At 40.4% G+C, this 16,336-nt stretch overlaps 1 protein-coding gene across 1 annotated transcript in view; it reads right to left on the bottom strand.

Moving 5' to 3' along the window:
• Window positions 1-200: 200 nt before the first annotated feature.
• Window positions 201-16,336, bottom strand: part of LOC124606222 (BAI1-associated protein 3) — a 514,351-nt gene continuing 498,215 nt past the window's right edge. The window contains exon 25 of the mRNA XM_047138196.1: window positions 201-1,592. Within this exon, the coding sequence (XP_046994152.1) occupies window positions 1,501-1,592 (92 nt within the window). The 3' untranslated portion in view covers window positions 201-1,500. The remainder of the gene's footprint in view (window positions 1,593-16,336) is intronic.

Genomic DNA, 16,336 nt, shown 5'->3' with positions numbered 1-16,336 from the left:
GAGAAAACTCCAATAAAGTAATACATCGGTGCTGTTTCCAGATGAATGGAGAGTTGCTAGACTTATTTTGTGCAATGGACTTTTCACATGCGGTAGAATTCCAACATCTGCCTGCATAAACAACAAACAAAATCTGATAAAAGTTTTTATTTATTTTAAATTACCAAACAGCGTTTACTGTTTGAATTTTGGTCATTATGAACATCTCTGTTATGGAATCATCCTTAGGCAATAAATAATTAATTAAATAAATAAACAGAAAGCTGAGAGCTTGAGCAGATTCACATGTCAGTTATAAGCGATGAGGAAGATTTCCTGCTCTCCAGTTAAATAAATATGTTGAAATACTTAACAGCACAACTGTTATGTTTCATATAGACTATGCTGAAAGTTTTAGTGTAACAGGTAATATAAAATCCACATTGACTCCAGAAGTTATTCTTATTAAAGATTAGTAGAGCATACTATATTTTTATTTTTATTACATTATAAAATATTCATTTTCTTAGAATTCAGAGGACAAGTTCAAACATAAAAAAATATGAGTTAAAACACAGCTGGTTGCTGCTTATCTCTGAAGAAGATTGTCTTTACATTTTCAGTTAAGTCTTTGATGGTGCCACATACTCCAACTTTCATATGCATGTAGATTTACTGTCTTTCATATCACAGTACTAGAAAACTGGCCATCAGAAACTATAAAATGAGGTTTCGCATGAACTGAATAGTATTCATCACTCCTTCAAATTCACTTTACAGATGCAAGCAATACCATATATCACAACAGAATGATCGAAGATCAAACACCTAAGTAAACAGTTCACATATGTCACCTTAAATAGCTATAGAAACATTGCTCCATAAATCAACACTGCAGAAAGATGATAGTAATAATAATATGTTATTGTCCAGTTACTGGAATAGAATACAGACAAATTACACCTAGGATGTGCCATTGTCGTCTGTTACTCAGCAAAAAGGTATAACCAAAACCATTACTGTGTCAACATCAATGCAAGATGAATTAAGCAAAATTGATATTACATTGATTTAGTATCTGGTCCTTTAATAGCACTGATTTTAAACACACACTGCAACATCTTTACACAGATGTTTTCTTGTAGTATTATGCACTGCAAGACTGGCACATGGAATTTCTTGTAACAATTTATACAGTTAGTTCATTTTCCATAAATTCACTATACAGTACACAAAAAGTGGACATTACTGACCTTGATTGAGGTTGAGACAGCAAAACTTGTTTTTATATCACTTATAACACACATTTAAAAATCCTACACTTATTGTGCTTTGGTAATATTATTTAAAAGCTGTTTCTCATGATCAGCAATTTCTGAACTGCCTGTTCTGCACTAGTTCCTTCAAATAGGACAGCTCTCACATGATGCATGGGACATAACAGTTTTCCTTTTGATGTAAGTACCATATTAATCATATCATCTTATATGTACACATTTCAAAATTAGTACATGTAATGTATTATGTACTTATACGAGGTTTTTGTTTCTTAACAAAATCCTGGGCCATTTTGTCCACAGTTCTTGTCTCCAAAATCTGCAGTATTGGATGGTCTGCAAACATGTAACATTAGGTTCATATATATACACTACTACGACTTCAGACATTCAAAATACATTGTTATTATTTCTTTTTGACAGCATCTAGTATATGAGTTCTCACTGCACACTGCCATGAAAGTATGGACTTAAGCAACTCTGATGTGTACTCATTTGCACATCATAATCTATAGAGCATACCATGAGGAAGAACCTTAGGGATTTGGACTGAGTCACAACAAAAATCAACACACAAATGCAACTATGATTAACTGCATCTGTCAATTAAATGAAAAACTGTTATTCGAGATGAGCTACAGATATTTGCAAAATGTGCTTACTAAAAAAAATATTTCATCAAAAAAGGTTGCATATTATCATTTTGAATTAATTTAAGAGTCACTACATCTACTACACATCTCCTGCTCTTCTTTCACAATATTAAGCTTTTGTTAAACTGCTACAGTATATTTAACTACTATGAGAGTATTCTGAATAACTGTATTATATACTACACTCCTGGAAATGGAAAAAAGAACACATTGACACCGGTGTGTCAGACCCACCATACTTGCTCCGGACACTGCGAGAGGGCTGTACAAGCAATGATCACACGCACGGCACAGCGGACACACCAGGAACCGCGGTGTTGGCCGTCGAATGGCGCTAGCTGCGCAGCATTTGTGCACCGCCGCCGTCAGTGTCAGCCAGTTTGCCGTGGCATACGGAGCTCCATCGCAGTCTTTAACACTGGTAGCATGCCGCGACAGCGTGGACGTGAACCGTATGTGCAGTTGACGGACTTTGAGTGAGGGCGTATAGTGGGCATGCGGGAGGCCGGGTGGACGTACCGCCGAATTGCTCAACACGTGGGGCGTGAGGTCTCCACAGTACATCGATGTTGTCGACAGTGGTCGGCGGAAGGTGCACGTGCCCGTCGACCTGGGACCGGACCGCAGCGACGCACGGATGCACGCCAAGACCGTAGGATCCTACGCAGTGCTGTAGGGGACCGCACCGCCACTTCCCAGCAAATTAGGGACACTGTTGCTCCTGGGGTATCGGCGAGGACCATTCGCAACCGTCTCCATGAAGCTGGGCTACGGTCCCGCACACCGTTAGGCCGTCTTCCGCTCACGCCCCAACATCGTGCAGCCCGCCTCCAGTGGTGTCGCGACAGGCGTGAATGGAGGGACGAATGGAGACGTGTCGTCTTCAGCGATGAGAGTCGCTTCTGCCTTGGTGCCAATGATGGTCGTATGCGTGTTTGGCGCCGTGCAGGTGAGCGCCACAATCAGGACTGCATACGACTGAGGCACACAGGGCCAACACCCGGCATCATGGTGTGGGGAGCGATCTACTACACTGGCCGTACACCACTGGTGATCGTCGAGGGGACACTGAATAGTGCACGGTACATCCAAACCGTCATCGAACCCATCGTTCTACCATTCCTAGACCGGCAAGGGAACTTGCTGTTCCAACAGGACAATGCACGTCCGCATGTATCCCGTGCCACCCAACGTGCTCTAGAAGGTGTAAGTCAACTACCCTGGCCAGCAAGATCTCCAGATCTGTCCCCCATTGAGCATGTTTGGGACTGGATGAAGCGTCGTCTCACGCGGTCTACACGTCCAGCACGAACGCTGGTCCAACTGAGGCGCCAGGTGGAAATGGCATGGCAAGCCGTTCCACAGGACTACATCCAGCATCTCTACGATCGTCTCCATGGGAGAATAGCAGCCTGCATTGCTGCGAAAGGTGGAAATACACTGTACTAGTGCCGACATTGTGCATGCTCTGTTGCCTGTGTCTATGTGCCTGTGGTTCTGTCAGTGTGATCATGTGATGTATCTGACCCCAGGAATGTGTCAATAAAGTTTCCCCTTCCTGGGACAATGAATTCACGGTGTTCTTATTTCAATTTCCAGGAGTGTATATACATCTGTATGAAAATGGATTCATTTCAATGAATAGAAGAGATGTTGAACAGCAAATAGGCATTTGCTTGCTAAGTTTCTTGATAGATAGCTAACTTACTCTCTCTCTCTCTCTCTCTCTCTCTCTCTCTCTCTCTCTCTCTCTCTCTCTTTCTACGTGGGAAAAATATATCTAAAAACAAAGATGATGTGACTTACCAAACGAAAGTGCTGGCATGTTGATAGACACACAAACAAACACAAACATACACACAAAATTCATGCTTTCGCAACCAACGGTTGCTTCATCAGGAAAGATGGAAGGAGAGGGAAAGACGAAAGGATGTGGTTTTTAAGGGAGACGGTAAGGAGTCATTCCAATCCCAGGAGCGGAAAGACTTACCTTAGGGGGAAAAAGGACAGGTACACACTCGCACACACACACACACATATCCATCCGCACATGCACAGACACAAGCAGACATTGCTTATAGACACATGACAGATAGTCTGCCATTGTAACTTTCAATTTTGTGTGTATGTTTGTGTTTGTTTGTTTGTCTATCAACATGCTAGTGCTTTCGTTTGGTAAGTCACATCATCTTTGTTTTTATATATATACAGACACACACATGTTACATGGCAAACAAATTAAAAAGGCTTCCATTTGCAGCAATATTACTGTTCAGTGCATCTCATATGGACACCTATAGTCAGAAACTTTTGGTAGAATGTAAATAATTTAGGAGTAAATGTGACCACTCACTGAAAAGCAGAAGCACTGAGTAGATGACAGACACACACAGAATGAAAACAAGTTTTCATTGTCTTTTGCATGTGCTTGTGTTGACTCAATCCTTCTCCTATAATATGAGTGGCCTCAAAAATGGTTCTGAGCACTATGGGACTCAACTTCTGAGGTCATCAGTCCACTAGAACTTAGAACTACTTAAACCTAACTAACCTAAGGACAGCACACACATTCATGCCTGAGGCAGGATTCGAACCTGCGACCGTAGCGGTCATGTGGTTCCAGACTGTACTGCCTAGAACCGCTCGGCCACACCAGGCGGCTGAGTGGCCTCCTTTACTCTTACAGACACATGACAGATAGTCTGCCATTGTAACTTTGAATCTGTTGTAAGGTGGAATTATGTTTTAGGAGAATGAAAGCAATGCAAATAATATAAAATTCCTCCAAATATAATGATTACATTTGTTGTTGTTATTGTGGTCTTCAGTCTAAAGACTGGTTTGATGCAGCTCTCCTTGCTGCACTATCCTGTGCAAGCCTTTTCATCTCTGAATAATTACTACAATTTTCATCCTGATCAATCTGCTTATTGTATTCATATTACAGTTTTTACCTCCCCCCTCCCCCCCCACTCCCCTCCCTCCCACACACACACACTTCCCTCCTATCAATCCATCCCTTCTTCTATTCAGGTTGTGCCACAAATTTCTTGTCTTCCCAATTTTATTCAGTACCTCCTCATTAGTTACACAATTACGTATATAATTGTTAGCATTTTTTGTAGCACCACATTTCAAAAGCCTCTATTCTCATCTTGTCTAAACTTTTTATTGTCCACATTTCACTTGCTAACACTTAAAGCTATATTCAGTGTTAACATATTCCTCTTCTTCAGAAGCAACTTTCTTGCCACTGCCAGTCTACACTTCACATCCTTTCTACTTTGACCATCATCCATAATTTTGTTGCCCAAATAGCAAAACCCATTTAATACTTTTAAAGTCTTATTTCCTAATTAAATTCCATCTACACCACCTGATTTAACCTGACTACATTCCATTATATTTGTTTTTCTTTCGTTGATGTTTGAAGATGCTGTGTACTTGGTTCAACTGCTCTTCTCAGTCCGTTACTGTGTCTGATAGAATTACAATGTCATTGTCAAACCCCAAAGTTTTTATATCTTGTCCCTTAACTTTAATCCTCACCACAAATTTTTCTTTGGTTTCCATGATACAACGCTCACTCCCTTCTCAACTACTGCTTCCCTTTTATGCCCAGTTACTGTTTCCACTCCAGTCTGGTTTGTGTACACTCTTTTGCTCCCTATATTTTACACTTGCTACCTGCAGAATTTCAAATAGTGTATTTCAGTAGGCATTGCCACAAACTTTTTTCACATCTACAAAAGCCACAAATATAGGTTTGCCTTTCTTCAACCTATCTCCTAAGATAAGTTGTAGAGTCAGTATTGCCTCGCACGTTCCTACATTTCTCCAGAACACAAACTAATCTTCTTCGAGGGCACCTTCTTCCAATTTTTCAGTTCTTCTGTAAAGAATTCAAGTTGGTATTTTGCAAACATGACTTATTAAACAGGTAGTTTAGTAATATTCACACATGTCAGCACCTACTTTCTTTGCAACTGGGTGGAATAGTTTTGTCATGGCTGGTTCTTCCAATTACAGTAGTTCTGGTGGATGGCAACTTAGATCTTTCAGTGTCTTGTCAAACTCTTCTCACATATCATTCTCTGATCTCATCTTCATCTATGTCCTCTTCCCTCTCTATGATATTGACTTGAAGTTCATTTCCCTTGTATAGCACCTCTATATACTCTTTGCTCCTTTCAGCTTTCCCTTCTTTGCTTATTACTGGTTTTTATCATTTGATTTTCATATGGCTGTTTCTCTTTTCTCCAAAGGCCTCTTTAATTTGCCTACAGGCGGTGCCTACAGTACCTTTTCCCTAAAGAAGACATGTCAAGTTGCAGACAGGCACGAATAAAAGACACTCACTCACAGCTTTCGGCCACAGCCTTTGCCAGTAAGAACACACACACACACACACACACACACACACACACACACACACACACACAAAAGCAGGCATGCCTCACGCTACATGAGCACCAAGCATCTCTGGCCAGAATGCAACATCACGTGGGATGCAAGCAGCAATCTGGAGAGGGTGGGGAAGGGGAAGTGATAGCAGTGTACAAGTGGGTAGAAAGACAAATGTTGACTGGTGGTGCGTGCAGGGGCTAGACTGCCAACAGGCCCAGCTTCAGGAGGTTGTGGGGCAGGGAGATGGGGAAAAAAGGAACAAAAAACGACAGGAGTGGGGAAAGATGGGCAGATGTGTTGGCAGAAGCCTGCAAATAAACAGGATGGGAGATGAGTATTGGGAGGGGATGACAGGACAGTGGAGGTGGAAACTGTTGGGTGGAGGGAGTGGGGCAGTATGTTATCGTAGGTTGAGGCCAGGATAATTATGGGAGTGGAGAATGTGTTGTAAGGATAACTCCCATCTGTGCAGTTCAGAAAAGCTGGTGGTGTAGGGAAGGATCCAGATGGCTCGGGTAGTGAAGCAGCCATTGAAATCAAGTGTGTCATATTCAGTTACCTGGGGACGGCATATAAGCAGTGACAAAAACTAACTTGCTCTGTATAGTGAGGGTCTCACCAAGGCCTTCACAGACAGGCACTAGCCCCCAGACCTAGTCTGCAAATAGATATCCTGTGCCATTGCCTCTCATAACCCCAATCCTCCTACCACCCCCAAAAACCAACCACAAAGGAATGTCTCTTTTGTCACCCTGTACCACCTTGGACTAAAACAACTGAACCACATCCTTTGCCAGGGCCTTGATTATCTACCATTGTGCCCTGAAATGAGGGACATCCTACCCAAGTTACTTCTCACCTCTCCCAAAGGGTAGTACCATTACATCCCCAACATCCTAGTCTGTCCTTATGCCACTCCAAATCCCAATCCCCTGCAACAAGGACCATATCCCTGTGGAACACCCAGCTGCAAAACCTGCCCAATCCACCCACCCAGCACTTCATATTCCAGTCCTGTCATGGGTTTATGCTACCCCGTCAAGGGCCAGGCCACCTGTGAAAGCAGCCATGTCATTTACAAGCTCTGCTGCAATCACTGCACAGATTTTTATGTTGGTATAACTACCAACCACCTGTCCACCAGGATTAATGGCCACTCCCAAACTTTGTCCAAGAGCAAAGTAGACCACCCTGTGACACAACATGCAGCTGAACATAAAACACTTAATTTCAATGGCTGCTTCACTAACCGAGTCATCTGGATTCTTCCATACACCACCAGGTTTTCTGAACTACACAGACGGGAGTTATCCTTACAACACATTCTCCACTCCCATAATTATCCCGGCCTCAACCTACGGTAACATACTGCCCCACTCCCTCCACCCAACAGTTTCCACCCCCACTGTCCTGTCAGCTCCTCCCCATTCTCGTCTCCCATCCTGTTTATTTGCAGGCTTCTGCCAACACATCTGCCTGTCTTTCCCCATTCCTGTCATTTTTTGTTCCTTTTTTCCCTATCTCCCTGCCCCAAAACCTCCTGAAGCTGGGCCTGTTGGCAGTCTAGTCCCTGCACATGCCACCAGTCAACGTTCGTCTCTCTCCCCACTTGTACACTACTATCTCTTCCCCTTCCCCACTCCCTCCAGATTGCTGCTTGCATTCCACGTGATGTTGCATTCTGCCAGAGATGCTGGAGTTGACAGTCATGTGTGCGTGAGGCATGCTTGCTTGTGTGTGTGTGTGTGTGTGTGTGTGTGTGTGTGTGTGTGTGTGTGTGTGTGTGTGTGTGTCCTTACTGACAAAGGCTGTGGCCAAAAGCTGTGAGTGAGTGTCTTTCAATCAGGCCTGTCTGCATCTTAACGTGTCTTCTTTAGGGGAAAGGTACTGTAAGCACTGCCTGTAGGAAAATTAGAGAGACCTTTGGAGGAAAGAGAAACAGCTATATTAAAATCAAATGATAAAAACCAGTAATAAGCAAAGAAGGGAAAGCTGGAAGGAGCAAAGAGTATATAGAGGTGCTATACAAGGGAAATGAACTTCAAGTCAATATCATAGAGAGGGAAGAGGACATAGATGAAGATGAGATCAGAGATACGATATGTGAGAAGAGTTTGACAAGATACTGAAACATCTAAGTTGCCATCCATTAGAACTACTGTCATTAGAAGAACCGACCATGACAAAACTATTCCACCAGATTTTCTGAATTGTGCAGATGGAAGATATCCTTACAACACATTCTCTGCTCCCATAATCATCCCAGCCTCAACCTACAGTAATGTATTGTCCCCACACCCTCCACACAACAATTTCCACCCCCTCTGTCCTACCATCTCCACCCCATTCTTGTCTCCCACCCTGTTTATAGGCAGCCCTCTGCCAATGCATCTGCCCATCTTTACCTGCTCCTCTCCTTTCTTGTTTCTTTTACTCCCACCTTCCTGCTCCACAACCTCCTGATGCTGTGCCTGTTGGCTACTGATGAAGGCTGTGGCCAAAAACTAAATATGAGTGTCTTTTCATTGTGCTCATCTGCAACTTGACATGTCTCCTTTATGGTAAGTAGCAATCTGTCTTTTCCTGCATTGTTGATATCCCTAATTGGAGTTTCCATTGTTCAGTTTGTAGTGATATATGCTTCTATATCCTTACATTTCATCATTTTCTCTAGCCATTACTGCTTCACCATTTTGCTCTTCTCATTAGTCTCATTTTTCACACATTTGTCTGCTCCATTTGTTGCATTTTTGTATTTTCTTCTTTAACCAATCCTGTGATATACAAGGATTTCTACTAGCTCTTGTTTTTTCCCTTTTTGATCCTCTGCTGCCTTCAAAATTTCATCTCTCAAAGCTGCCCATTTGTCATCTACTATATTCCTTCCCCCTGTTGTTGTCAATCATTGTCTAGTGTTCCATCTGAAACTCTCAACAACCTCAGGTTCTTTCAACTTATCCAGGTCCCATCTCCTTAATTTCCTACCTTTTTTTTTGCAATATCTTCAGTTTTAATGTAGGGTTCATAACAAATACATTGTGATAAGAGTCCACATCTATACCTGGAAATGACTTAAAATTTAAAATCTGGTTCCAAAATCTCTTTTTTACCGTGTATAATCAAATTGAAACCTTCTGGTGTCCCAGGTCTCTTCCACATATACAACCTTCTTTCGTGGTTCTTATATCAAGTGTTAGTGATTATCAAATTATGCTCTGTGCGGAATTCTACCAAGCAGTTACCTTTTCCATTACTTTCTCCCAGTCCATATTCACCTATTATTTTTCCTTCTCTTCCTTTTCCTATTATTAAATTACAGTCCCCCATCACAATTAAGTTTCTGTCTCTGTTAACTATCTGAATAATTTATTTTATCTCCCCATAAATTTCTTCAATCACTTTATCATCTGAGGAAATAATTGTACCACTGAATACTACTGTGGTGATGTACTACTGTGATGGGTGTTGGTTTTGCGTCTATTTTGACTAAGATAATGCATCCATTACTTTTTTTCACAGTACCTCACCTGGATTTCTATTTGTTATTCATTATTAGACCTACTCGTGCATTCCCTGTTATTACTGCCACTGAACTTCGCTGATTCCCACTACATCTAACTTCAACCTATCCATCCATTTTTAAATTTTCTAGCCTCATTCCACACTCTGATCCATAGAAAGCCAGTTATGTTTCTCCTGATGACAACATTGTCCTGAGTAGTCCCTGCCTGGAGATCCAAATGGGGGACTCTTCTGCCTACAGAATATTTTACCCAAGAGGATGTCATCACCATTTCATCCAACAGTAGAGCTGCTTGTCTTTGGGAAAAATTTCAGATGTAATTTCCCCTTGCCTTCGGCCATTCACAGTACCAGCACATGATTGATATTACTAGGTGGAATTAGTCATTCATCCAGACCATTACCTCTGTAACTACTGAAAAGGCTGCTGCCTTGTTCAGGAACCATGTGTTGGTCTGGCATCTCAACAGATACACCTCTGTTGTGGTTGCAACAATGGTATGGCTACGTGTATCATCATTGAGACACACAAGCCACACCGCCACAGTAATGCTTATTGTTCATGTGGGGAGGGGGGTATAACAAAGGGCCTAGGAATTTAGACACACACACACACACACACACACACACACACACACACACACACACACACCGTGCTTGAAATAAGACATTCCAGTGCTTGATCTTCTGGAAAGAGAGGGGGAAGGGGGTGGGGGATATTTTTGCAATTTAGACTTCTTAAAACCAATCTTATTTTAAAACTTTTATGTCATTTTAAAAATGTGAATACAGTATTTGCACCTTTAAAAAAGGTCGACTGTACATCTCATAATCAGAGGTTCTGATTTTTTTCGTCAGAGGTACCAGCATGGAATACCAGTGCATTCCATCACAAATCAAGTACTGTGTGTGTGTGTGTGTGTGTGTGTGTGTGTGTGTGTGTGCGCGCGCACGCGTGTGTATGTGTATGTTTCAGCTTCACCATGTCTTTGTAATTATAAACTATTTATTTATGTATTAACAATCCCAAATTATTTGCAGGAAGCCATTTTCGACTATCAGAGATTAAAATATTTGGGCACCTCACATTATATGCTCATGAAAATCAATAAGTTAAAATGTAGAAATGTGAACTCTGAGCTTTTTCAGAATATATACTGTTGGAACAAGCAATGCATGTGAATAATGCAGGGTAAAAGGCTGGAGAATAATGGAGAAGTTACCTGTAAAAATATGACTGTTTTCAATTATTTTACCCATGCACCCTACCATGAAAAAGGTAAAATGTTCAATGGAATGGATTTAGCATTCTCTAAAAATACCATTACACATAATCCTTGTTCAAGTTTCCTATTATTTGGAACAGAGCTTTTAAGTAAATCAAAATGTTGAGTTCAGACATTGACTATATCATGTGCAGTTTTATTTTTAATGTTAACCTAAGGATTTAGTGTGGCTGATGTTGATACAGTGGCAAAGACCTGCATAAGGGTTGCATTTTATCATTTTACAGTCAGGATTCACTTCTGTGTAGCTTGAAAATATCGAAATGGGCAAAATTATCTAATAGCAAAAAAATCATGAAATAAAGTGTTTGTTTAAAAAATAAAAGCAGCCTATGCAATGACTTCCTTGAAGAAATTTGCAGCTTGTGTGGACCCATATATACATAAGACAGTAAGAGGTACTGCAATTGTCTCTTCTAAGGAAGCATGGGATTTGTGGTCTTAAGATTTCCTGGCAATATTTTTATTGCTCTCAGGTGTCCAGCCAGGTGCACTCATCCATGTAACATCATGTTAACAATAGCCTATCAAGTCATTACCTGTAGGTGATACCTAAAGAGTGAGTGTCTTCACTACACTGTGCCTCCTTTATAAAAGAAGGCATGATGAAGCAAATACAAAGATACTCATTCTACAGGTATCACCTGAAGATGATGGAAAGTTACACTGTTGAAATGTCATGTTACATAAAAGATTGCACATGGCTGGACAGCCAGCTGCAGTACAAGTAAGAATGGGATTACATTATCTCACAAATAAGGTTACAGGAGATGATGCATTGCACTGTTTAGAAGATACTCATACTGCTAGTAAAAAGAAAAAACCGGTACAATGTTACCTAAATGAACTGAATCCATTTTTGGTCTCTTTGATTAAAGCAAGTGTAAGTGGAAACTGGGACATGTCAATCAGAGTTACTTCACTTTAGCTTTACCAGCCTTATTATCTGGCCACATCTCAATTAACAAATCTGAAGATATAATAAGAGCCTTAACATTTGTTTACAAGTGGACAGAAACACCAGGAGGTTGGGTGATGACTTAGCACAGTTTTGTTATGTTTGGAAGCTGTTCACAGAAAACTGCTGCAAAGGATGCATCTTAACATTAATTATAGATGAACAGCATGTCCCTTTTAGAGGCTCCTGCAAATATATTTAGTATTTCTCCTACAAAAAATATTTAGATAGAGAAAGTGGTGAAAAGACAGTCTATACAGTGCACAAAAAATATTTGCAAAGACCTTAGTGGAAGTATTCGTAGAGTTCGAGTGTGCTATACAGTGTAAATATTTGTAAAGAATCTGAGTGTGGACACAGTAAAAATGGAAGTTTGTTCTTTAATATCAGGAAAATTATAATGTAATTTAAGATACTGTATTTCATATCATCCTAAAATACAGGTTGCAACATCAAAATAAACACTTTCCAATCCATTCTGTCACCAAAGCCATCAGACTCCGAGAGTACTGTTTTACTTCTAACTTTTTGTATCAGTTTTAAGGCCGGGGTCTAATATACCCCTCTCATGCATTTTTTGCAAGTCGAGCTACTAATGCATCCAAGGGTTAAATATTTTAGTTAGAAAAATTACCTTGGTTTCTTAGCCTACTGATTAAATCTCTTTAGGGGTAGTGAAGTCACCTTTACTGCATCTTCATCAATACAGGAACAGATAAAACCTCTTTGAGGTTGGACAACATTCATTAACAAGGTGTATACATGGACAAGGAAAAAAAATTCCTGGATTTTTCCCGGATTTCCTGGTTAAAAATACACTTTCTCCTGGGTGACAGTATATTTTCCCTTATCAATCATTTGAATGGTTATGGTTTTACACATGGGCGTACAATTTCCCGGCACATTAGAAAATGAAACTCAGGGAAAAAGACATGTTTTGGAAATATCTTTGATGTGCAGCAACATGAACACTGCGTATTTTCATATTACAAAAGTATACATTGCAATTCCACCAAACACCGCATGTTACTTTCCGAATCATTGAAATCGAGATTTTGATGTGCTTTTGTAAGCCGTTCATAGCTCATGTCACGTGATCTCGCCAGCTGATGACAGTGGATATTCAGATCATAGGACAGTAGTACGAACACACAAACAGGGAAAGTTAATAGTTTAAATTAATATACATAGTGTTGCTACAAGAAAAGCAAGGCTTTCACATATAATATTGTTTTCAAGCTGCAAGAGAAGCTAAGCTTTCGCATATACTGTTGATCTTTTTTGCACGTGTTACACTTTAAGATACATCACACAAATGTGCCAGTAAAATTTTTAATAATGACATAAATGTCTGATCTTCAGGGTTTGAAATTCTTCTAACTGGTTTGTCATCAAAGAGTTGATTTTTAAATGAGAGTCAAACGCTCTGTGATTTAATAAATTCATGGTACATTCTTGCACATAGTTCAACTTACATAAAAGGATATTTACTTTGAAAGTAATGCTTTTCAAACCACTATTCACAATATCTTCCTGCAACCTGTTAGAAATAGGTTTGTTTCAGCATTTGCCAGAGGGCGCTGATAACAGGTGACACCGCGTTTAGGTAGCTATCATGATGTAGGAAGCCCACATGTACGTACGTATAAAACATTGAAAGATCATACATTATGCCATAAGAGAAACAAGACATCAGAGGATACTGCAAGAGCATTGGAATTTCGTGAACCATATTAAAATGTGCACATTTAAAATGCATACTTAAAGTGCACATTCATATGTCCCGATTCCCAGTGAAGTAGCCCTTGACCTGATATTAAGATTTTCAGTGTGGTTTTCATGATGTAAATTTTCTTGGAGCACCAGTACTGTATTATATCATGTTTGGTTCTTTATTATGGCATAATGCCATACGTGCTAGAAAATGAAAACGTGCACTTGAAATGCAGTGAACAGTTGAAACTACCCAGTACTGAGGAATTAAACATTTCATCTGAAATACATTGACTGCCTCTGTGGAAAAGGTTAACAAAAGTCAAATTTCTTTAGCAAACAGACAAAAATAACTTCATTGTTCCACAAGGCGATTTATGCATGACTGTCAGAAAGGTGGAAATACAATCTGAAACTAATGACATATTTTAGCCTTCCGTAATTATGTGAATGTGTTTTAATTCACTTGATAGCTCCCGGCCACAAATATCTGTTTTGTTTTCATTTGACGTGAGATTAAACGAAGGGGAAACAGCCAAATCACTAAATGTAAACACGGGCCATGTGGAGACTACTCACTATAACTTAGACTGCTTTCCACATCAGCACCGGATCTATGACATTTGCGAACGGGGTCAATACTACAAAAATTGAATTTTCAAAATATGTTCATCTTGTAGCACACATCTTTCTGAAAAGTTTGAAACATAAAGCAAATGTCACTTACACTCACTCACTCACTGGTCATACCAGACTCGAGGGTCCATTACCGCAGCAACGTATTTTCGCCATCTGTCCCTGTCTTGGGCTATTTCCTTCCATTCACCTTCCATACCTAGGCTCCTCAAACCAGCCTTCACATTGTCCTCCCATCTACACCTCGGTCTCCCCACAGGACGTTTTCCCTCTAAGTGCCCTACCAGTACTCTGCGCGCTGCCATGACCCGCCCATTGCAGCCTATGTGATTTAATAATACTGATTATGTCAGGGCTTGAACAGAGTACGTGAACCTCTTCATTATGCAGTTTTTGCCACTCTCCGCTAGTGTCATCCCTTTTTGCTCTGAAAATTTTCCTCAAAATTTTGTTTTCAAATACTCGAAACGGCTTTTCATTTTGCACAGTGAGAGACCAAGTCTCACACCCATACAGCATAACTGGTAGAATAATAGTTTTTTATAGTCGAATCTTTAAATTATATCTAAAAACAAAGATGATGTGACTTACCAAACAAAAGCGCTGGCACGTCGATAGACACACAAACAAACACAAACATACACACAAAATTCAAGCTTTCGCAACAAACTGTTGCCTCATCAGGAAAGAGGGAAGGAGAAGGAAAGACGAAAGGATGTGGGTTTTAAGAGAGAGGGTAAGGAGTCATTCCAATCCCAGGAGCGGAAAGACTTACCTTAGGGGGAAAAAAGGACAGGTATACACTCGCACACACACAGATATCCATCCACACATATACAGACACTTAAATATGTCTGCTTGTGTCTGTATATGTGTGGATGGATATGTGTGTGTGTGCGAGTGTATACCTGTCCTTTTTTCCCCCTGAGGTAAGTCTTTCTGATCCCGGGATTGGAATGACTCCTTACCCTCTCCCTTAAAACCCACATCCTTTCGTCTTTCCCTCTCCTTCCCTCTTTCCTGATGAGGCAACAGTTTGTTGCGAAAGCTTGAATTTTGTGTGCATGTTTGTGTTTGTTTGTATGTCTATCGACGTGCCAGCGCTTTCGTTTGGTAAGTCACATCATCTTTGTTTTTAGATATATTTTTCCCACGTGGAATGTTTCCCTCTATTAATTCGAATCTTTAAATTCCTAGACAAAATCTGTGATGAAAGTAATCTATTCAGTGAGAAGTAGCATGCATTTCCCGCCCCGTAATCTCTTCTTCAGTTCAGATTAAATCTCATTTCTCGAAGTGATGTCCATGCCTAGATATTTAAATGTGTTCACTTTTTTAAGCTGAATGTCTCCAGCTCTTAACATTTCCTGATCTACTGCTGTTGGCATTCTAGTAGTAACCAGGTATTTAGTTTCGTCTTCACTTATCCTTAGACCTACATCTTCACTAGCCTTGATTAACGCATTCGCATTTGCTGTTACAGATTCTTTTCTATCCCTAATGATGTTCAGATCATCTGCATACCCTAAGATCTTAATATTTCCATTTAACTCCACACCCTCTGAATTATCTGCTGCCATTCATACAATATATTCTAGGACTAAATTAAAAATCTCTTACTTCCTTTAATGTTGGCTCAGGTATCTGGGGTTCTGCTGTATGTATTTAGTACGCCTGCTCATTTCCTGCTTCCTGGTGTACATTTAATAGATGCTCAAAATACGCCCTCCATTTACTTAATACAGCACTGGAGTCTGTCAATATTCCCCCGTCATTCCCTCGAAGTGCATTTGTCCTAGCCTTGAACCCCTTCCTATACCCATTTATGTCTAGGTAAAGTTCCCTAATGTTTTTTGTTTTACTGTATGTTTCCATTTTTTTAATTTGATTGTTCAAATAATCCCT

This window comes from Schistocerca americana, chromosome 3 (assembly GCF_021461395.2).
Source record: "Schistocerca americana isolate TAMUIC-IGC-003095 chromosome 3, iqSchAmer2.1, whole genome shotgun sequence".
Classification (NCBI taxonomy): Eukaryota; Metazoa; Arthropoda; class Insecta; order Orthoptera; family Acrididae; genus Schistocerca; species Schistocerca americana.
The sequence above is the reverse complement of the archived record's forward strand: the minus strand, read 5'-3'. Positions and strand labels throughout refer to the sequence as shown.